The sequence below is a fragment of the Perissodus microlepis genome, chromosome 4 (genome assembly GCF_051167445.1).
Source record: "Perissodus microlepis isolate ML-2025 ecotype Zambia chromosome 4, ASM5116744v1, whole genome shotgun sequence".
Taxonomy (NCBI): Eukaryota; Metazoa; Chordata; class Actinopteri; order Cichliformes; family Cichlidae; genus Perissodus; species Perissodus microlepis.
The window spans coordinates 8107922-8132749 of record NC_140464.1 but is presented as its reverse complement, the minus strand read 5'-3'; the positions used below and the strand labels follow the sequence as shown (position 1 = coordinate 8132749).

General features: G+C 40.7%; 1 protein-coding gene across 3 annotated transcripts in view; it reads left to right on the top strand.

The window, feature by feature from the left end:
• Positions 1–24828, top strand: part of znf385c (zinc finger protein 385C) — a 142923-nt gene that overhangs the window by 93245 nt on the left and 24850 nt on the right. For all 3 annotated transcript variants that reach the window (XM_084925404.1, XM_084925405.1, XM_084925406.1), the window contains one exon: positions 19733–19875. In XM_084925404.1, the coding sequence (XP_084781530.1) occupies positions 19733–19875 (143 nt within the window). The remainder of the gene's footprint in view (positions 1–19732; positions 19876–24828) is intronic.

The window sequence follows — 24828 nt, the reverse complement described above, 5'->3', positions numbered from 1 at the left end:
TCTCCATGTTGATATTTTTGCACAGTACAAAGGTGTCCGTGTGTGACTGTGTTGGCTTGCATTTCTTACAGAAATTGGCATTCTTGCTTTTTGTCATCAGTACTGAGCCATTATGGAGAGAGACTGACTGGGAATGATCAGCTCTAATGATTTTATGAGAGTCTACATGATTAATGTTGGCACAGCAGCGTGTTTGTGAACAAACCTTGCTCCCCCCCTTCCCCACCCACGCCACCCTTCTTCCCCCATCGCAGAGACTCGGAGGGAATATCCAGTTTCAGTGTGTGCTGATTTCTGTGGTGCTAGCTGTCGTTTGCCACATTAGTGTGTGACAATGGGTGTCTTTGAAGTGGGTTATTCTAGCACAGCTCACAGCCCAGTGCAGCGGAGAAGATGTGCCAGCTCACTGTGCAGACAGGGCCAGCTCTGAGCACAGGGATAGACACAAGGTAGAGACAAGCACATGCACGCCTGCACAGACTAAATACTGGGGTCAACACAATAGCTTTTACACCCACATCCTCTAAATACTCTTTATGTAAGCACTTCTATCGCAGACAAAAGCCACACACTCCTCCTCTGTATGCACACATCTGCCTCACACAACTGCACTTAAAATCACCAAAAAGGAGCCTACACCATCCTCCCATCATTTCATCAACAATCCACCCATCTATCATCCATCCGTCTGTCCATCCATCCTTTACGTCTCTGTTTTTTTCCCGTCCTCCTCTGTTCCCTCTATAGGCCCAGTCCAATCTGAAAGCTTAGTTGGGCTTCGTTTTTCTCGGCTTATCTCCAAAAGCTGCTCTTTCATTTGAGTAAATGCCTTCATTCCCAGCTCCTCTATGAGGAAGCTGATAAGGGATGTCTTTTATCCACAGTAGATAGGCTTTCCCCCCCCACAGCCCAGTGTGGGTGCTTGTATTTATACGCCTGCGCAGCATATGCATAATTATGTGTGAGCCTTGTGTGAATGTTTTTTTTTTCACACATTTGTGAGACTTAAACAAGAAAAGCTTTTTTTTTCTTTTTTCTTTTTTTTCAAATGCATGAGAAAAGTTAATAATTCTATGGTGTAAAAATGCAGGGCATCACGTTTCACGTCGTCTTCTCATGCTGCTTATCATTCAAATGTGACATTTTCTGTGATTACACGTAATCACATAAGACTGTTTCAACCTTGCAGGTGTCTCTAATAGGAAATGATTAAATGGGACAAGCTAATCATCACAGTGCCTTACTCATGTGCGCGTCTGTGCATAGGTGCAAATGTGTATTCGAGAAGACGCCGTATAACGAATTGATTAGGGCTGCAGAGTGGATTTGCTGCCGGGAGATTAGTTTGACTCAGTCTAAGCTGTTTTCAAATGCTGCACTCTTGTCCCCTCTCTAACACAACAAATATATCGATTGGCCTTTGATGCCTCAAATGTCACAGCCTCACTGAAGACAGTGCTGAGAATGAGACTTGAGATCTGTGCTGCTTGGGCTCTGGACCACATTCGTTTTTTGAGAATTAGGTCTTCATCTGATCCATATTATCTACAAGTCATCCTTCTGTTTGTGTCTGTTGCTTAGTTCATTGTGTCTCTCTCTGATTGCAGTCCCAGTGATCAAATACTGCTGTTGGACACTGTTATGGGAGCACAGAGTGGTGCAGCAGGTGGTAGTAATGGTGTTACAGTCTTGCTCTCTCATCTAGGTGAAAATCTCTCATGTAGAGTGGGGGAGATTATTTTATCCCCTGATGAATTTAGAAATTTGCTCATTTACTAAAGAAATGAACAGTCTCTCAATGAAAAATCCAGAAAAATATATGTTTTTGATCCCCTAGAACCCACATATAGTTCTGGCTCCAACAGATTACAATCAATTAATCAATTACAAATAATCCTGATCTCAACCCATTATGTGTATAGCTGTGCACAAGATCAATTCCTTCCACGCAGACCTCTCCACCAACATGCGCATGACCAAAATTCTGTCAAAGGATGTCAGGGACAAAACTGTAGATATGCACAGGGCTGGAATGGGCTACATGACCATAAACAAGAAGATTGGTGAGCTGATGTGACCAAAATGACCATGAATTGCACTCCATGCAAGATGTTGTCTCATGACATGTAGCTAAAGAAGAAGCACATTAAGCTCATGGAGTAGCCTAAGCAGTCTTCAGACCTCAGTCCTCTTTGGAATCTGTTTAGGAAGCAGAAGTTTCAAGTTCCCAAGGAGCAGTAAGGAAACCTAAAGGATTTAGAAAGTTTCTGTAAAGGGTAGTAGGCCAAAATCCCTCAGGAGATGTGTGTAAACCGGTGACCAACTACAATAAAGGTCTTACTGCTTTGCTTGCCAACAAAAGATTCACTGCCAACTACTAAGCCATATGATCAAACACCAATTTAACTTTAAGTGACATTTTCTGGATTTGTGGTTAATATTCTCTGTCTCTCCATAAAAATTAGAGACCATTAATTTCTTTGTAAAGGAGCAAACTTCAGCAGGGGATCAGATATTTTGTAGATTATAGATGATTTGGGCTCAAGGAGCTGCCCTGGCACTCTTTTAGATTCCATGGAAGACCCAGCTTGTCTTGTTAGATTTACATTTTCTGACATAGCCGTGCCCATTGGATACTTCCACCCTCCTGTTGAACACAAGCATACTGCAGCTATTCTCTCGAGGGACATATGAATAAAATTTGTGGAGCTACTGGAGCCAGTACAAAAAAAATACTTTTCACTCCCTGTGGAGCCCTAGCTTCATTGACTGGGGTTTGTTTGTCTGCACCTATTAAAGCTGCTTGCTGCAGCCAAAGCCAGACACCACTTTGCAGGGATTTATCAAGCCGCTTATCAAAGAGAGGTGATTGAATTCATTTGCTTACTAATGAGGTGGGATTGTGACTTGTACACTTCCCCGGCTATACTTCCACCTGTTAAAACCATTTGCTCATTACTGCAATCAAATCCTGTTTTTGTTCTCTTTGATAATCAAACCTATTTTTGTCACCTCATCAGGAGCCTTTGTGCCATTTAGGTACTCAGACCCATTTCATACGTGCAGGGTTCTGCTCGCTTGTGTCAGCAAGGGTGGAAGCTGCCGTTTGTAATCAAGTTACTTAATTACCTTAATTAAGTGGTGGAAATTTTGTCTTGCATTAAAAGTGGTGCTAATAAGTGCTGAGGTTAAAATTATATCATTTGATCTATATTGTTTGATGAATTTCATGGCGGGAACCTTAAAACCAAGTCTAAATGCAGCGATACAGGGTTAATTACATCATACTGTGGTTATATTATTAAACTTCGGTATTTGTTGAGCTGATCTTAAAAAATACATTCAAGTGTAATCGTGTCCAATCAAAACCTGCGTCGGCTCGCTTTCTCGTAGTCAATCAACAAAACTGATTTTATTAGATGTAATTGTTCTCTGTTTGATCCTCATGATTCCTTTATTAGTCCTATTCTCTGAAGTGCTGTGTAGAGTAGGCTCTCCTGCTGTTATTAAGACCAGATTAACGGTAAATCCTCTTTGTTTCAGCAGACAACAGCAGACAGATTGAAGTGGGTTAGCTGAGGCCCGCACAGTCAGTCGAGGTTAAAGTACGTTAGCCAAGGGTCAATAAAACTTGTCATCTGAAGCAGCTGTATAGTGTTCGATGCCTTTTTAAACATGAGGTTGATCCATGTGATGTCTGGAATGAGGTAACACGTAAGATGCTGTCCTAATGCGCACTGTACAACAACGCTTATATTCATGATATGAATCTTTAAAATGCAGAAAAGCCAAATAAACAGAACATTGTAGCTTATGCAACATTGTGGCTTTGATCTAAATTAGCATTGATTTAATAGAAAGATGCATTTTGTCTTATATAAATTAGGAAAGGCAACTACTTTGGTTTACATTGCAAACACGATGAATACACTATGCTTTAATTGTTCATGGCAATAAAAATGAACAGAACAATTTTAAAAATGTATTGAACATTAAGACAAATATTTATATTCATTAAAAATATAATATGCAAGAAGTACAAAAAAAAGAAGCTGCTGTTTTTCTTAATTGACTATATTTCTCTTGTAGGCAGTGAGTTCACTAATGTTTATAGTGCATAATGTAGCTATAGATATAAAAAGATATCGACAATATTCATAGTATCACAATCACAGCTAATTAAAAAAACAGTAGTTAATTGCAGTAAGATTTTGTTTAATTTCAATACAAATGAAATGGGCTAGCATGTGTAGCTCTTTTCTAGTTGTACTAATCACTTAAAGCACTTTAAACTCCAAGCCATTTTTAATCAGGCCTTTATACAGAGCTTCATTTTAAACACTTTAAGCACATCCTCCACCTCACATCCACAGCTAGTTTCACCTCTAAAGCCTGAACTATCAAATAATTGCTAGAAAATAAAATGTTTTTGAAAATGGAGTGTTTATTGAACCTTCTGACTGCTGTTTTTTTTTTTTTACATATTAATATTAATTTGCATATATTGGTTTTAATTTGTATCATATTTGCAACATCTGACATTTTTTTTAAATTTTTGCTTAGAATATTGTGTATTTTATTTTGCCTTTTTGGGGGAGAAAAAAAATCACACTGATCACGCAGAAGTGTTAAAAACTCCCAAAATGAAAATCACCAATATGTGAACCGACTACCTTCTTCTGGCGAGGCAACAAGACTATCCACTTTTCTCCCAAATTTATGTTTTCCCACATGACACATGATCATATAAAGTGTGAAGTGGGCCAATACTGTCAAAATTAACATAAAAAAAAACAATAGCAGTCAAACTATACTATTAATATACTATACTATTAATAGCTACAGCTAAAATGAACAGTTTGCTTCAATGGACTCTCTACACATGTCTAGAGTCTAGAGAGTGTTGACATTGAACTAATAATGTTACAGTACCACATTAAAAGCATGTTCCAGAGCATTTGAGGCAATGTAGGAGGAGGAAGTGCTTCGTTCGGCAGCCAGAACTGTGATATTCATGCCAGCATGAGTGGTAGAAGCATCGCATTCATGCCGTTCCAACAGCAGTAGCCCAAGGCTTACCACAGGCAGACCTGGAAGAAGATTGTCAAGAAATATGATTGGGCTTAATGCAGTGTGGTGCACTTTACAGGATATCCCTGCATTGTGGGTGTTTGTCCATCCTAAATGACCCCAGAGCTTATTTTCTGACTTTTGAATCATCTTCACCACACTCTCTCCTCATAAGTAGTAACGCTTTGACGCTTGAGGACACTTCAGCAACTTTCAATCGGGATTAATCCATCTTTGAGATGTGCCAAGGTCTGTGTGGATGCACAGCTGAGAGAACAAGAGAGAGAAAAAGAGGGTGGTTATAGAGATGGGCCATTTGTAGCTGCTGTCTCAAAACTGTGGTTCCATTCCCATTTTGCAACTAGGGGGGACAGCTCACTATATCATTCAGCCATTTGTTATTTTGTCTGAAGCAGGAGTTGGCCGAGGGGTAGAAATGTCTGTCTCTTTCCCCAGTTGCCTGAAGGTGAAATCCATTCATCATTTTGTCTAGAGCTTGTTTGCTTTTGCATGCATTCTTGCAAGTGTGTGTGTGTGTGTTCGTGCAGATGTCCACATGAATATGTGTGCAGAAAATGGGAGGCTTATTCTTAATCTATCAGGTGTCACAGGCTATTGTTCAGGCTGAGTGAACCAGATTGAATTCCTGTGATTCAGTTTGGTTTTTCACTGGTGTTAAACTAAACAATCCCCATGGGTTGCCTGTGTTTTTGACATCATCTGCGACAACAGCCTCTAGCCTCTCTATTTGTCTACCTGTCCCGACCTATTCCATTGGCTCTCAGTAGTGATTTTCATCTATTCTAACACACATCTTTAGTACGGCAAGAGCTGAAGCCAACTTCGTGTTCGGATACACTTTTCACCTTTGTGCAGCCACAAGCATCAGGACATCTACTACCACTCTCAGTGCACCCTAGTGAATGGCAGTGATCCGTGATTCTGCCGTTTCTGTGGCAGTTATTAAAAGGCGAGGGAAAGGTTACAGTAAATGGCGCTCCGCTGATGTGCATTTCAAGACAGACCTTCTTAACCCTTATGCTACTTTTGAGTTTCTGCCTAACATTTAGGGAATGTCATATTACTTTTTATAGTGTTTTTTAGTACTTCTTTTACACACATAAAACTGTCCATAACAGCTACACTTTACACCCACTGCCTGTTATGCTGCTTCATGTTAATTTCAAAGTTCAAAAAAGGTTCTTTCAAGTTAACTCAACCACTGTAATGAAAGTCTGAAACTGACATTTCGATATTTGATATAAAATAGATAAAGAAATTAACTGAATGTACCCTTATTTCAGTAATAATACAGTATTTTTCTACATGGTATTATAGCAGTAGTAAATTAATTTTATGGTAAGTAAACCTTAGGAAATGGGTTATGTGCTGCCAAGTCTACTGTAAAATAAAAATACAACTATGTGCTATAGTTCAGAGCATTCTATCATAATGGAAATGCATTATAAAGTAAGAGAACTAGAAAATCAAAAGCAACTTTCTGGCAGCCCACCTGTCATTGCTACTACTGTTAGTTTACATCTTTTGCAGTCTTTCACTCTGCACAGTTGACGTGGTTGGAACAGGTCAGAAAAGCTAATTTTGTTCATGCAAAAATACTTTTTGTGCACATATATTCACAAATGATAAGTTGACATCCGTTTTTGGCAGGTAGTGTTCCATCAGCACTTTCAAAATTAGTCTGTGCTTTTAAGCGTGTAAACATCTATTTGAAATCAAATAGAGTCTGGACTGCCTTATGTTGAACAACAACTCTCTGTTCTTTCTAAGTCAAGGTTTAAACAGTCAAACATGGTGCACTCGATGTCGTAGGTTGTGCTGTTACCACTTTACTTTTTCACAGCATTCTTTTAATATTGACCCTTTGCACAGTTATGACAAGTCGTTTTAAAATTTAATGACTTGACTATGTGTTGTTGTTTTTGTTTTTTTTTAGTCTGGGAAGGTATTCATAACATCACTCTTTCAGATTTATGTAACAAAAAATATGACTAGTTTTCACTTCAGCTTTTTTTTTCTCAGATCTGAAGTATAATTCAGATGGCATGATTCCAGTCAATCTACAGTGAGCTTTCTAGATATCTGAAATGACAGTTAGCTAGCCAAGATTCAAGATCGTTCATTTCCTGAATCAGAGTTTTGACGATGCTAAATGAGATATCTGGGGATGTGTAAGAACATGAGAAGCTATAAATGAGAGCAGTGACTTAATATTTTGTTTAGGAGAGCTTGTACATAGTTTGTTTTTGTTTGAATAACAATCAAAATTTAAATCACATTTTACCAAGTAAAATAAAGGTGTCTGGGCTCTTTGAGAGAGAGAATGAGGAACTCAAAGTAGAGTAAATACTCCTCCACATTAGGCATCTGATTACGATGCCTCTTGGGCATCTCTTAAGTAAGGTGTTTTGGGCATGTCCTACGTCTGACAGAGCTTGTCTCTTTGCTGACATGGGAACACCTTGGTGTACCACCAGAAGTGCTGGTGGGTGGGGAGTGGGAGGTCTGAGCATGATTATTTAGACTGGGATGGATGGATGGATGGAGTTTCTAATATGATCACCTTTCCAGTGAACAAAATGGTCAATGTTTATGTGTTAACACTGCTCAATATAGAATAGAAAGTCTTGAATTAAAATTCATGCACAAATTCATGCACAAAATATTAACTATAATTTTGACAGACAATCTGTATAGTCAAAGATGGCTATGCGTAGTGTACCATTTGCTTGAATAACTTACCAATAAATGTGTAAAGAAGCCTTTATTCGCTGATCTTTACGCTCCTTAAATCAGGTCTTTGGCTGACTTCATGAGTTGTAGGAACAAGGTCTTGGTTGAAATAAATGCCTTCCAAGTTGAATAACTGTAAAAGTAAATAGAGATGTGTATAGAAATGATCTTTAAAATAGTGAGTGTTTCAAAATATATTCCGTAATATTTATAATGATGCAACCTGCACATCATTTCAGCCGGTTTCACATAAGGGGTTTTGCCGTAAATCCCACAGAACAGGAAATCACTGCAGTGTTTTCAGGGTAAAAATCTGCTAAAGGCTTTATTTCTTGCCAAGGAATTAAAAGTAAAAGCATGAAAAAATGTGATAGCTTGAAAAGCAAAACCAACTCCAAACCTCACCATGCACCTGTTCTTACAAATTGGCAGTTTACTCTGAATCCCCCCCCACACACACACACACGCAAACACACACACACACACACACACACACACACACACACACACACACACACACACACACACACACACCCTGTCCTCCTCATCTCCAGCTCTGTCCCTCCGAGGCTTCCTTTCCCCCCTCCTTTCCTTCCCTTGTCACTTCTTCTCTCAGACACCAGGGCACTCATCACAGAGGTCACGCACCTGTCGCCTGCTGTAAACAGGAAATGAATAATTCAGGACTCTGCACTGGTTGACTGGAACAGCTGATGGTCTCTCCAAAGATTCATCCAAAGGATTCGCATTATAATCCTCAGCTGGAATCAGACTAATGAGAAACGCTCTCTCGGGAGAGTCTAAGGACTCACTCAGAGGCAGACTGCACGTCCTTGACCTCTGCGGGCGATAAAGTTAGTTTGAAATGGCAGTCCGTAATGGCACAAAGATCTTCTGCCCCACACGGCGTTTTGCATTTTTAGACTTGTTGGATTTCGCTCACATAAACAAAGGCCACCTCTACTCTTTAAGGATTTATGTATGAGACTTTGAACCTCAATTTAGTATCAAACAAACTAGAGACATAGTAAAGTAATGACATCCTCAGCACAGAATGAAGTCACAGTTCCTCTGTGGGTTATGCTTCTACTTTTATGTTTGGGTAGTTGGTCCTGCCTCACAGGGATATGAGGCCTGTGAGTTTCTCATATGGAAACTAAGGGAGTGACCCTCCATACTGAATTTTTGGTGAGATGGCAGAACAGAGTGTTCCACCAGTGCTCTGAAAACCAAAGGAAAACAATTACTTACTCATTTATGTGCACACCCTGCTCAGAACAGAACACAGTGATGATGATGAGTTATCTTTAAGTTAATGTAGGTTAAGTCTTGCTACTCTCAGTCATAGGTTTTTTGCATGAAATAAACCATGGTTCAGTTACTTTGGGAGAAAAAGCAACTAACCCCAAATAATTTGGGAGTAAAAGAGAGCTATAACTGTTCTTTCCACATTTAAACTGTTTATTTTTTTCAAAACCACTGAAATGTGGTGACTTTGTCTCAATTTAAAGTTTCATAAGCTCGTTACCTGAGGTTAGACCTCCACTCTGCATGCACAATGTTTCACAACAACAGCACGCTTGGATCAGTGCAATAAAAACTGCTCTTCTGTCATCAGTACAATAGGTTGGATTTTTCCTGGTTTGTTATAAAGCGTTCAGTTTTCTCTTTAGGACTAAGGGAGGGATAATTGTCATACAGTTGCCACCAGCGATGGTGGGTGGACTTAGTATAGCATATCACAACCATTTAATCTGTTTTACAATGGTAGAACTGGTTACATTTTTTTTCTCATTTTCACAGTATTTCTGGTTGTAAACAAGAAGTGAAGACAAGACCTATCCATTCATTTTGAGATTAAGAAAAACTCATCCTTGTTTAATAACAGGGCAGCATGGTGAAGCAGTGGTTAGTGCTGTTGCTTAACAGCAAGAAAATCCTGGAGCGACTGAGGAGTTTTTGTGTGCCGTTTACATGTTTCCCTCAAGCTTGTGTGGGTTCTCTTTGGGTTTCTGGCTTCCTCCCACAGTCTGAAGAGATCCATGAGGTTAAGTTAATTGGTGATTCTAAATTGGCCATAGGTGTCAGTGATTGTCTCTTTCTTTGTTAGAATGGCAACTCGTCTAGTGTGTATCCTGTCCCTGTCTTTGCCCTATTACAGCTGTATAAGGCTCCAGCCCTCCTGCAGCAGTGAATTGGATAATAGATAGATAGATAGATAGATAGATAGATAGAGGTGGTTCTGTGGTATATAACCCTTTACTTGGGCTTACTGTAAACTAATGAGCATCTCGCTTGTCCTTTAGTAGTCTCCCCTCCTATAACCTCACCTCTCTGGTTTTCCGATCCTGAGGTGTCAGCCTACAGAGGGAGCTGACCTATAACAGAAAGCCAGTTATATTTGAGAGAAATACCCGAGTAGCAAGCTGAGAGGCAGCAAGCTGCCAGTTGGGGCTGGCGGGTAGCTGGAGTGATTGGTTTTCACTTCTTATCACCACACCAGCAGGTGTCAAAGACATGCGGTACTGCGGCACTCTGGGGGGGATTCACAATTATAACACCCAGGCCACCAGCTCACTCCATTCTGTACCTCCACCTCACCATCCATCTGCACTTCTTTTCCTACTTCTGCCATCAAATGAAATCCTGCCAGCCAGTAGTAACTTAAGAATCCTGTTATAGCCTTGCTCCACTAAACACCTGCACATGTTCTGATAAGAATCCTTATCTGCTCAGTCCCATGTCTCCTCTCTGCACCCAGGCAAAGCAAGAGCACTCTATAACTAGAGTTGAAGGTATGTACCACCACCACTGGTGATCACATTGATTGTTTTCAATCGTATTATCCTGTCTGCTACATCGTATTGAACAATCAAAAGGAAATAAGTGGCTGCAGCAGAGGAGTGCAGTGTTAAGTCTTTTGCTTTGAAAGTGAAGTAATTCTATTTAAAAACATGCCAGCTGCCGGGTGTGCTCCGCCTGCTGTACAATGCCATATCAGGAATGATCCTTTTATGCTCTTCTCCCATCTTTGTAATTACACGCGAGGAATGAGAGGAGACATCTGCATGCCAGCTCTTTGAGGAGAGGAGGAAGGAGACAACAAAGGGCAGAGCCCTTTCTCACAAAGGCTTTCCAATTTGCAACTTGCAGCTGTTTCTCTTCAGAGAGCCTGAACGGCCTGTCCTCTCTCAGGCTAAAAGTGGCTCACAATCCAATCACTGATCTTTTTTCAGGCTTAGTGCTGACCTTTGTCACACAGTGATGCTTTTCCTGCTTTGTAAGAATCTGTTTACTGTGTCTGAGCCTAGCTGAGTTGTGTCCTCCATTAGCAGGTGTTTAGGGAGGAACTTGATAAGGGACGGCTCATTTTGGGGAGGAGTACAGCTGTACTGTCTGATGTCCAATTCAAAAACCACTCTCGTTCGCATAAGCTAATGTTCACGGATGCTGGTGTTTTGGTACTGTCGTCATTACGCGTATCTATGCATGGGTCGATAACCAGGGCTGTGCACTGCGTGAATCTGACTATGTACAAATATTTATCAGTGTGGGTCTTGTGTTTGCTTGTTCCCTGGCAATTTCCCACCATTGTTTCACCTTTGTTTAGCTGCATATGCTGTACAGGATTGAAAACCAAATGAGTCTAATGGATCCACAAGGCATGGCACTGCGACCCGTAAATTAAGTCCCACAGATGTGCTTCTGTAGATTAATCTTCCCGCTCATGAGCAATTAGCCTGGCAGTGATGCTGAGGCATGAGGCTGATTTGAAACAATTACAGCCCAGGTTGGGCAAAATTAGCTAGTTCAATTCCCAAGGTCGCTACTGATTGCGAGTGATGGTACTTTCAAAAGCAGCCAGGGGTAATTGGCTTTTAACACCAGCACGTTCTTCAGCTAACCTTTTTACCTGGATGTGGACACTAGGTCACTGAAAAAACTCCATCTGTTCAATCATCATATGCAGTTCTTTCTGCATATCTGGTTTAAATTATATTTGAGCTGCTACTGAGTTTGTTTTTTCTCAAACCTCCATTAAAGTAAGTGAGCTGTGAATGAATTATCACTGTGCTAACAACTGGAGGACTTTTTTTCTTTCTTTTTTTTAGCCACGTTTACTCCCCTGATGTAACTGCACTTTTCCTTCTCAAATAATATAAGACTTTCCTGTTATGTGCATGTGGTAAAAGAAGATAAAAATGATTTGGCCTTACAGCTAAGACTTAAAACGAACAGGAAACCTTTTGTCTTTTTATAGCCAGTACACATTTCCATTAAGTTTTAATTTGGCCGTAGACACTTGCCTGATAGCAGAATTTAAATTAGGTGTGTTATGCGAAATGTCTAAAACAAAGACCCTAGTAAAAGGCGAATGAGTGAGGAAAGAGACATTTTGTGAAAAACAAATTCAGGTGGAATGGATTTAGATGATCACGGGTCCATTTGATGGCAAAAATCTGCTCTGCAAAGCAATTTACTGACTGCAAATTCAACCTGCTTTGCAGAAGCTCTTTTGCATAACAATGAATGTAATATACAAGAAACGTACAGTACAATTCTCTCTGCAAGCACTTTGCTGTTGTCATTTATATAAATAAAGGGAATGTTCTTGCCTGCGATTCTTACAAATCTCACACGAATTGCGGCTGTAAATGAATCATTAATTGTGAAGGGCTTTTCTCCTCTGTGTGTGTGTGCGATGCAACTTGATGCTCGTCTAGTGGGGAATTCAGGAGAGGATAGTTCCACTGTGTTTAACATAGCTACAACTTCATTTTCTTTTCCCTTTCGTCATAGCCTCATAACCACCTTTAGTCCCGCATCTTAGTGTCTGAGTGAATGTTTCATCTCTTGCATCTCTCATCAGCTGGAGAGTTAAAATTAGAAAGCTGCCTCTGTCTTGTCCTTATTTACTCTTTTACAAGGCATCTTCCTTACTTGAAGATCCAAACAGTCCGGCTCACATATCTACCGTAATTAATTTATAATGAGTTGTCACACTTGGCATGATAGTTGTGTGACGCTTGGTTGACCAGCTTGATATTTATTCCTGTAAAAAACGATGTACTTAATCCCGCTTCCACAAATGATTCAATTTGCTGTGGAAATGAACCTTATCGGAGTTCCTGTCAATCCTGCACTGCTTCTAGCCAAAGGTTTTTGCATATTTAGGAGCATGGCACAACTTTGAATTATTTTATTCAGTATTGTTTGTTTTTTAACATGACTCTTTAAACTGGAGTAATGTCATTCACGGTAATGATGGTGGATGGTGGGGGGGTTAATGTTGACTCTCAGACATGTGTTTAAATTTTACCTTTGATTGTTTTCACCTTTCCAGCTCTATCTGTTTATTAAAGTTAGTTTTGTTTTCATCTAAAGGGAAAGGTCCAACAGCTGTCGTTATTTTTGAAAACCAAAGTGATGGGATTAAGAAAAGTGTGGGGGACTTATTAAAGCAGCTCACCCTCCGGCTTAAAAGCAAAGAAACAAAAATAATGTTTCTTTCCTGCTCTTTTTCTGGTTTTTAGTCACACTGAAGTTCTGTGTACAGCTGCTGTTGCTGCACCAGAGCAATGACTGGCCAACGGCACCATCTGCATAAATGAATGTGTTTGATATTTTCCTTCTCCGCCTCCTTTTTCCCGTGTAGCATCAGGAATCAGAAGCATCTCTGCTGCTTGCCTTTAGAAGACTGCCTCGTAGGGTCTCACAGTGGGGAAGCCGAGCAATTTGTCTCTTGATGGCTCCGGGCTTATCGTCTCTGCTTGACAGATGGGCCTTGCCTCTGCTCAGGTTGGGTTTGGTAGCAGAGCACAGCTCACTGCTTGACAGAACTCATTACAGACACACCCCAGGAGAAGAAGCATCTCCACAAGGTCCTGCTACTGGGCCCCCACGACTCACAACGGAGCCAAATACTGTAAACCTAAACATACTCCTGAAAGCCTTTCTGATGTTTTAGATTGAATGTGGAATTTAGGAATAATTGCTTGCAACCTGCCACTAGCTAGAACATTTGAGATATTATAATTTCACACATGACTAGCTATTATTATTATAACACCGTAATATTAGAAAAGACACAAATTACAGACAATTAAGCTAATTTTGTACTTTTGTACTTTTAGAATGGAATATGAATAAACAAATTACAGCAAAGCCAGGCTTTGGTTAGTATGTTTGTCTGATGAAGCACTGTTGATGCTGAAGCCAAAGGCTGTACCCCAGAAAAATCTCAGATCATATTTTATTTATTGACAAAAAAATAGCTCTCTCTATACCTTTGTTTAAACTGTAAAAGATCTGCCTGAGGCCTATAAAACATTAAAAATGTTTTGCATACTTAACTTACTTCATACATTGTTTCATTTTGTGTTGGTAATTACAGAAATGACCCCAGTAAAGTAGGACAGTAAGGCTAGCTGAGTACAGGTGAGGCTCTGGGGTTGACAGAGAGGTAAACGCAAAACCTTCACGGTCTGACTTTGAATATTTCCTCTAAAATTGCATGTGAAAAAAAGTTATAAAGTCATCTCTCTTCCTAAGCATGCCCTATTTTCAGTCGGGGGTCAAACTGTGCTTAGCCTTGCATATAATCAGGCCACATGGAGCAGGCTGCCACCTTCTGCAATCCAGAGTAAAGAAGGAGAAAGGAGGCCAAAACTACATATGAAAGATTTTTTTAAAGAGTAGATTAGCTTAAAATATAAAAGAAGCAACTGTGCTGAGATTGAATTTAATACTCATAAAAATTCTTAGTGGACAAGCACACCTCACCATTCAGACATCAGAAATCAAAGAGTTGGGACTCTGCACTGTTCAAATATTCCTTGTACATATTTACCTTCTAAATTATATATGGCTCTGACACACACTGAAATACAAACTGCCATGTGTAGCACAAACAGTTATCAACTTACACACTTCAGTACATAATATCTAGCCACAGTGCAGCTAGCACGGTAAGCCGAGCGACCCTGAAAAAAAGAGCAAAAACATAATTCGAATAAACAAATTTAAAAAGCTTTAAGCTAAGGTGGAAAAATGGGAGATGGGAAGCAGGGGAGCTAAAATGAGAGGGTTCTTTGGAGAGGGAAAAAAATTAATTGCATGCCACTGAGAATATATTCTACTTTCTCGCTGAAACACAGAAATTGCTTACACACATAACAATCTCCAAAAGGTCTGGTTGAAAGCAAAAACAGTTGCAGCTCATAGTTGTAATACTAGTGTTTGTATCATGATGGACAGAAGCATACAGGTCATCGTATTTCACGCTGAGGAAATGGTCAAATTGGCTTAATGGATTGCTAAGTGAAGTTCCTTCATGATCTGTTTAGTGTTTCATGTAATCAGTCCAGCCACATCTCTCAGCTTATCTTGCAGATTATCAGCATAACTAAAGGAGCGGGTGGTGGGGGAGTGGGGATCTTTAATTAAAGCTGATTGTATTTAATGTTCTTGTCCAGACTATAATAGTTCCCTCAGTGGCCCCCACACCACCACCTGACCGAGTAGAAGCTAATTGGCTGTTAGGAGTTACTTATCTCTCTCACTCCTGGATTCTTTCTCCAATCTTTGTCTCTTTCTGTCTGTCAGTGACATCCAGAGGCAGCGCAATGTCAGTTTGTGCCCTCAAATAGCCGTGAACCTCTAATACACTATGAGCCTGATTTACAGTTTCCAAGCATAGAGCAGTTGAAGCAGTCGTTTGTATGCATAACATGTCTTGGGTTATTTCATACCACAGTGAAAAAGATGTTCTATTAGTTACATTACTGTAACTAAAAAAGCTCCACTTCTCTATTTTTACACAGAGTTGTAGTTGTTGCCTCTTCCTATGCTGTCAGATCTAGTCCCATCAGCACCTCTGAGGCAGGGCAGCAGCCGCTGGGAAGTTCGCAGGGCGACTGGGGGATGGTGAAACAGTGTGGCAACAGTGTGGCAGATGCACAATGAGCCACATCGTGTTATGACTCTTAGTGTGCGTGTCAGAGCTCGACTGTGTGCGTATTAGGAACATGAAGGCTACAGTCACTGACTGAATTATGAAGACCGTGCTAAACATCATCAAAAGAGAGGTTATTATGTGTACTTGGCAAGTGACAAAAGAAGCATCCGCATGGTTCAGTGTAATTATGTTCACGTTGTGCCTGCACTTAGTGCTCATCAATTCACCAGTCAGCAATTTCCCTTGCAAATCCATGTTCATTTAAGTTCAGATATGTAGATATTCATCATCACAGCTGGATAATCACATCAGAGGCCTAATGATGAAGGTCTTACTGACAATCTGACTGTTACTCAGCAGGCAGCCACAGCTGAGCATCAGGGATGCGGTACACAATGTCCTCTAAATATGTGGAAATCATATATGGAATTGTAAAGTAAAAGCATTTACTCCAGTGATCCTACAATCCCGTCTCTACAAAGAAAAAATAAAAATGATGCAAAACTGGAGACTTGGACAAATACATCTCTGATATGTTCTTTTAAAATGTTCTTAAGCAAAGGATTTCATCATGTTTCCTTCTGCACCAAGCTCCATAGGAAACTTCATAATAAGACTTTTGTTTCTCTTAGTCTAACCTTTGAGTTGTGAACTGGAGAGCTTGTTAGCAAGAATGGTCATGTACTGTTTTGTCTCTTTATACCAACTGTACATCGACTGTCATGAGGGTCCTTGGAGGTCTACAGCAGTACAGTTTCCTATTCAGCTTCTGAGGGCTGAGGACAAAGTTTAATGAAACCCTAAACTTTAGATACTAATATTAGTTCAACTTGCAGATCTGGAATAAATGTTGCTAGCCCAGTTTTGTGATATCTGAGATTGAATTAAAGGCTTGGGTCAATTAGGGTGAATCATGCATCGTATGTCCAACCTTAAAGGGCACCTGCTTGGAGCAAGTTGATCTCAGGTGAAATTGTATGTCATCTTGGACAACAACAGTATGGAGAAAAAGAAGGTGGAGATCCACTCACCGAACTTCAAGACCCTGCTGTGCCAGCAGCTATCCACATAATTACACTGGGCCACAAATAGAAAGGTTTTCTCTCCTCCCAGACCCTCTCCTTTTTTTTCCCCTGTGCTGCTCAGCAGTGAGAATATATGCAGAGCACTGAGGACAGATGGGGTATTTAGATGTGAGAAAAGGCAATTTGTCAGAAACCTAAGAGAGCACTGGAGTACTGACAAGAGAATTACAGTAGAAGGACTTGGGGGTTGAAGGGTTAATTCTGCAATTGTGAAAGAGGGACAGCTCAGTGTGCCTGCATGTATACATTAGAATCCATTATTTTTCTCAGGTGTGCATGTAGAAAATAATTGAAAAATCGCTGCTTGAATTCCACGAGTCAAATGCGCCTCACAAACACACATATCCGAGTAGATACAATGTGACGGTGGCTGTTGTGTAACCAAGCCCAGTGAGTCATGAGAGGGAGGAATGCGCTGTTGTGATGGGAGGAGGAGGAGGGAGCCTGCCTGGGGAAGGACTGGCAGAGACAGTCAGATCCGTTAGCAAAGTCATCTGGGAGAGAGAACGAGGCTGGACATTTGGTTTCAGGCCTTGCCTCAACTGCCAGTGGTTGTCTGGGCCACAAGTGAGGCATAAATAAATCTAAGCCTTGATGCAGACATAACTTTGGACAGAAAGAGCATATGTGCACCTAACCACATATGCATGCAAACGCATATGTAGAGGAACACGCACATGAGTGGAAAATTTGCAGAGTGATGGGAGGTTAACGGAAGTAGGAGGCTAAAAGAAAAATAAATCCACTGTCCTTACTAACATACACACGCACAAACACAAGAAATGGGGATGTACTTGCTTTAAAAAGTAGTCCTAGTAAAATCCTGTACAATATGCGTCAAGTGCAAAATTATACCTTGTTTGAGTTTATGTGCGTGTGTGTATTTGTGTGTGTGTTGACTTCCCGCTTGCCCTCGGAGCTATTTGTTTTCAGATGTGCGTAGGCAGTTTTGTTTATATGTCTTACTGTGTATGTTTGATTCTCGTCTAGTACATGTAAGCCGAGTGCACACACTCCCTCGCTTGCTGTCGTACATGCCAGGATTCAGGCTGTGCGTCCATTGCAGTGTTATCATCCAAAGAGGCAAACAGCCAGCCCCTGATTTAATAAGCTGCCTAGGGAGTCACATAGAGGTGGGGAAGCACTATCAGCTGATAACTGTCCTCCCTGCGAGCCCAGCTTTTTTTTCTCCTCTGATAGTCCTGCCAAGAGAAGACTCAGCTTTTCCTTGTTTTTCTGTGTGATTGTGAATGTTGCGAGTAGGAGCGATCCCCTGCTGGCTGCTGCCCACGTGTCTGTAGGCTGCGTCCGTCCTGTGCTGACTCTTTCAGTGTCAGACAGACAGCAGAGGAGATCCCACACATGGCAAAGGCAGGCCTGAGCCCAGTGCTGAGAAGCATATGCTCAAGGCTTTAGTGTTTCAGCCCCCCACCCACCAAATACACACATAACTGCCAATCCTGCCAAGCCGCAAAAAGCCATGGGCCAGACTACTGACAGATTCCCCATCTATCACTGTGTTCCGCGCTTCACACAAGCCATACAGCTATATCAACATCGTACCGCAACCTTGACAGCAATTTTGAGAGAAAAAAGGTCCTACAAAGATGCCACAACAAGCAAGAAAAAAACCAACACAAAATTTTGCAGAGCACCAACTGCGCTTTATTTTGACAGCTTCTGTTATTTTGTTGGGTGTGATGGCTTTGTAGCAGTGTTTGAGCAGTCTTCTGGTGATCTGTGAGTGGAATAGCTCTGTATTTTTTCCAGTCTAGTCTTTCTAGCAATGATGTTCAAAGCTGATGCTAAAAGAATCATGTACTGGATGTGTAGGATATTGGACAATGTATATAGTTATGTAATTACATAGTTAGACATGGACCAAAGATCTTAATAATTTCCATTGCTTTTAATGTTTTATTGCCAAAGGTTAGTGGGGGTGGTGTATGCCTATGCAGCTATCCTGGGAAAATCCTAGAAACCATTTTAACGGTTGTCAAACCACATCTTCACTGATACATACTGAGGTGTGAAAACACGCCATTAATGGTACAGGGGATGTCCTCAAATGTCGTCTTTATTGGGGAAAGAGTTAAAGGATTCTTTTTTATTGTCAAGCTTTTGTATTTCTGTGGTGCTGATGTTTTTCTACAGTTGGTGATTGGTTTTTTTTTCTGTGTGCGACTACCTCAGTATAAATGTGTATGGCACAACAGCTCACATGATAGGCATACTTTCAGGTGGCCGCCGTGACCCGCAGCTGACATCAAATGATTGATCCTGTTGCTGGGATAAGTGCCTGCACACTGCTGAGCACACCGGTCTACTGAAATGCAGCCAGGCGGAAAATTAGAAATCTTTTCATCCCTGATCCATTTGAAATCCGATAACTCCTATCTTCCCCTCTTGCAGGCACCTTTTCTTAGCCAATAAATCAGTAATTAAATAATGTGTTTATGTGTATGTGTGTGCATGTACATAAGGGGCAGGTGAGTGTCCTTGGGGGGGATGAATATGGATAGTTGAGGTGATTGGGGTATTTAACACTGCCCATCCACCCTCAAACACACAGGTACGTCTTTAAACACATTGTGTTGTCCCAAGTACAAGCGCCTGCCTAGTCACAAATGCAAGTGTACACATACAAACAAGTTTCACAGTGAGTGCTTGGTGACAGCTGGAGGTGTAATGGTGCCTCTGGTATCAAATAAATCAAAGTCAGGCCTCCCCTGAGCACTGCGTTTGTCCCCTTCCTAGCCAGCAGTGTAGTTGCTCTCCTATAGTTGCACTGAGACAGAAATATCTCTCATGTGAACATTTCCTAATGCTTCTTAACTTCTAACATTGGTCTCGTTGTGTTGTCCAGGTACATCGGCCCAGGGCAGCCCACTTCTGGCTTCCCTCCCCGTCCCAGGACGACCTCTGCAACCTCAGCTCGACCTCAAACACCTCCTGCCCTTCAGACTCAATGGATCCTCCCCACTTAGCCTGTTCCCTAACTTTAATACGGTGAGTCTAGTGGGTCTTCATAATAAACATTACTTTTAGATAAACTGGACTGAAAAATAAGATGTTGAAGTCATTTGAGAACAATGTTCAATGTCAGCAATACTCTGTAAAAACACAGTTTAACATTTTGTCTCATCTTTCAAAGCATACTTTGAAAGTTACACAGAATTTGAGGCAAGGCCAATTTTTTTTTTTTTTTTAAATCTAATCAGCTAGAAAAAGAATCACACACTGAAGGGTATTGATTAGAAGACAACACACAGGAGACATATTAGCCTGATTTCGTTCTCTGTGGCAGCATGAGGCATACTTTTATGGTATAAGGGTCGGGGTACTTGTACACATACTTCATCATTTTTGTGTCAATATGCCCCTCATGCCAACTCGGTTTATATCAGGGGGTGTTACAAACAAATACAGGCCTATAAAGCTGTGTCATTATTGCTAGCTATTCTGTTTGTCACTATATCAATACTTTCCCTGCTAGGCCACAGCCTCCAGTGCTGTGCCCAGGCTTTATCCTAGCTTTAGGTTACAGTTTTTAATGAAGCAAGTTTTGACCTCTGAATATTGCTTTGGTGACTTGTGTCACTATATTTGATTTATTTTGGTTTAAAATGTAAAATTGGGTAGACATGCAGGCATTGTTTAAAATAATGCAAGTGTGTATTTGTAAATACATTTGATTGACATTTTATTTACATTTGAGACACAGGAACACAGTTTTTTCCCCATTTCTTTATTGAAAAGGTCAAATATAACATAGTTTGAAAGGCTTAAAATAGTATTTTTCCACCAAAAAGATGATTCACAAAGAAAAGCATTGCAAGCTTAAACAATCTGTGGAAACTGGACAAGTGGGGAATAAAAACAGGATGTGGAAGACCTGAAAAACTATCTGCTGCAAATGAAAATGATGGCCTTAAGAAAAAGGTGGAAAAAAATCCAGCAAAGACTTGACACAGGACCTGAGTGATGCATCTGCTCCATATGAAGACAGAAACTACTGTCAGATTTTGACCCACCATGCATTACCATCTGGTAAGCGTCTCACTGGCAACAGCTTTATTTGTCCACATGACAATGATCTTAAACACACTGCCAATAAAGTAAAAGCATAGCTTGTTAGAAGACAATAGAGCACTATCACTCATAGACAGCCCCCAAATATTGACTTTTAAGCCCAATAAGAATGTACAAACTGTGTCTTTGCTTTGTTTTGGGGGTTTTTGTTGTGTGAAAAATGACCACACACACACACACACAGTCTCTCTCAGGAATTTAGAGACATGCTAAATGTTTTTCTTTTTCACTTCTCATCCAAATGTAGATATTCTTCTTTCACTTTTCATCCTGTTCTCAAGATTGTTTAGACATCTGGCAAAGCTGTCTTCAGTGTCTTTTAAAGATCTTTTCACCACATTTTTGCTACTTGGGGCTTTCCTACAGATAGAGATAGTCGAGGTCAGCTGTGTTCTCACTACTGGAAATACTTCATAAGCTTTAGGACAGGGTTAGAGCATCTTCACAAAAATACAAGTAGATATACTATAGAGTGCACTGGGAATGTGGCAGGTTAAAAACGATTTAATATCCCATCCGATCACACTGTATTGGACATTTGCCTTCTCACTTTCTCCTCCACACATTAGGTAATGTCTAGGGAAGTTCAGGATTGCAGTTTATGTGTAAAAATAGCCTCTGTTTCAAACATCACCCACAAACCATTCAGTTTTCAAGCACATTGACTCTGATAGCTCAGTCTCTGGAATTAAAAGCTTATATCTTTGATCCTTTACTTTCCAGCACTGTGGTCATTGTCATTTCAAGTGTGTATGTGTGCAAGCATTTTTTGATTTCTTTGTTCCTACTTTTCCACTCTGCGTGTGTGTAGAAGAGTGTGCCCACAGTGTCCAAGTGTTTTCAGTCCTTTCATTGCAATATGAAACTATTTGCAGTTCTGTGGTCTGTAAATGGAGTATAAGCTAGAGATTTAGCTCCTGCATACACTTTTACACCTTTTGAAACTGTACATATAAAAGGTAGGATGAGAAAGAGGGAGATTCAGTCATCTGGCTGGTTCTTTACAATGGAGGACATGTGTGAGGGGGTGGATGAGACATAAATGTTTGCTCTATGATGTGTATTTGTGTATGTAGGGGGCTGCCAGCCTGTGTGAAAAGTGCAGTTTTTTTTCATTTGTTCAACCGCCTACTGCTCTGGGTCATGAAGTCGGCTATACTGCCCTGTGGAGGATTGAGCATGCTAGGAGCAAAAGCAGCGTGGTAAACATTCACTCCTCTAAAACCTCATGTATTTATATTAGTGGTGGAGGCAGTGGGGTAGGTGTCTGTCAGTGTTTTGTCTGTGTTTCTCTTGTGTTTCAATGGGAAAATTGCTGTTTTTATTCTCCAACCAATGTCTGTGCCTCACCATTCTAATTTGGGGTTTTAGTTTTGCACATTATGCTTCCCTATTAGAGAAATAAAAGCATCCATATAAGTAAAAGCTATTGGAGACGGAAAAGGCAGTAGATTACCAATGAATGCGGCAAGGTAGTACAAAGGAAATCGTTTTTACCGAGTCGCAATGCTGTTCAGTCTGCCATTGTTAAATAGAATACAACTTGCAGTAGGACTTGGAATCTACCACAACCACAATGCAGAAATTGTGATAACCACGGAAATAACATCAAATCAGTGTCGCTTCAGTCACGGGAGGAGATGATTAGCCCCCATAATACACAGTCTGACAGTGCAGCTGTGGCATTAATCACAAAGTCCATTCAACAAGGAGCCCCGGGTTCTCTTAGCCCTGATAAGGCACACGTTGTCCCAGACGTGTGCAGGAGGGAAGATGAATGCACCTGTCTCCAAAACCAAATATCCTCCGGTTCCCCTGGTGTCCCTTCTTACATCCTCCCACTGCTCCACCCTCACTCCTCATCCCTTTGTGTGTCTCGTTCTCGCTCTCTGTCTCTATCTATCTACCCTGAAAGCCCATCACGGACTCAGCCACCCGGTGCAGGATAAGTTCTGTCTGCACTAGGATGGCAGGGGAGAACCGAGGGCTTGGACAAAAGACGCATTTATAGCAGTCGGTTCAGGATGGCTGCAGACAGACAATGGACACATTCTTCAGTTCCTAAAACAAACGGCTGTGCGCAGCCTGCTTTTCTAAGGTGGACAGAGGGCAGCAGGAAGAGCTAGGTTTACCTTGGTCAGGCTACAGTTGGTAAAAGGAAACAGCCATTTGCTTCCAAAGATATCTCTGTGTCATGTAGAGGAAACCAAAATAAAGCAACAATGGTAAAGAGCCCTGAGGGAGAGATGTACCTGCAGCACGAAGGTTTCATTGTCAGATGTGTTTATATTCCTTTTCACACCTGGCCATGAGGAAGCCGTAGTAAATAGACTCTATCCTTGCAGAAGAGGCAGCTACCTTGGACATGGCACAGTTTTTTGTTTTTTTGCAGTCTGGAAGAGTCTGATGTTTTTTAACCTTGTGTACCAGAAACAAAGCAAAGCAGTATGCCATGAGCACGCCAACACTCTTTGATCTCTGGGCAGGTGAGGCTGTCAGCACAGCCACCAGTGTAGTTTCAGTAAGCGTAGCGGTATCATTCAGTGTGTGAAGAGTGATCTCCCCGTCCCTCCGGAGACCCTTCTCTCAAACGAGCAGAGGAATAGAGTGGGTCAGACCCTGTACAAACCTGGGGCAAGATCCAAGGTGATTGTTATATGTGATACCATGCTGAAAGGTGCCCCAGTGAAATCAGCTGTCACTGTGGAATGCAGATCTTATAATGAAGCCTCAGGTTTCACCCTGCTGTTTATAGTATGGTGTTCTGGGACTCTCTACTGTCAGTTACAGGCAGTTAAAACAGTTTTAGTCTGTCTAAAACCTTCTGCAGTAAACACTTCATTGTGGGCTGCAATGACTCATAAAGTTTAAGCAGTGAAGTTTTGGAGATTACAATGAAAACACATTCATAAAGAAGAAACTCTTTTCCCTGTAGATTCTTATGGTGTAGGTGTTGATTTATCTAACAGTTTACGCACCACACTTCCCCCATTAATATCACCGCTGCAATACAACGCACAAAAGTGTAACTCACTAAAGGATAAGGATCATCTTGGTTCTGCATCATCTTTTCATTCAAACTGAAAAGGTGATTGTTTGCGTGAGGTGGTGTTTCATACCTGAAACCCATCAAGATTGTCATCCAAACACAGTAGCAGTTACTTAATTTAGTCAAAGTCGATGTGACAGCAGCAAAACATCTCTTGTCTTTTGTGCTTAAGTAAAGAAAAAAAAATTACATCCAGCAAGTTTGAAAAATAATAGATCTGAGCTTTCTAGGAGGGGAAAATGTGTTTTCATCTTTACTTTAGAATTCTCAAGAACTCAGGTGTACAAAAATTGGGAGATTAAAAAAAACAATACCAATAGCAAATTGCAATCAGTGAATACAATCAGTTGATTTACAACAAGTAGAAATGCAGCATGTGGTACTAGAAAGTGGTGTTTACCCTGGAAGTTGCATTTCTTAGGTAGAAAAATAACGAAATCTTGGAGGAGTAACATGTTATCTATCGAGAAATAACTTCAGTTCATTCAAGGCCATCTAAACTGTTTTAGGGATTGTGCCATTTTTTGTTCTTTAGTATTACTATTTTATTAACTCCTTCGCTGAATATTGCACAGTATGTCACTACTGTTGTAGTAATTCCACCAAACCACAGTTGCACTTTAACAAAGTGAGATGGAAAACCCTTTGATCTTAGTTATCTTTGATTTATTCATTTTTTCTTCCTTTTTTATTGAACAGCAGCTAAGCATATTTTTTGGGAAGCATAAGAAAAAGCGTATTTACTTTTATACTTATAATAGTCTAATTTCTCTCCTTCAGTTTGGCAGTTCACCAGCAGCTTGACTACAGTAATTAGCTTG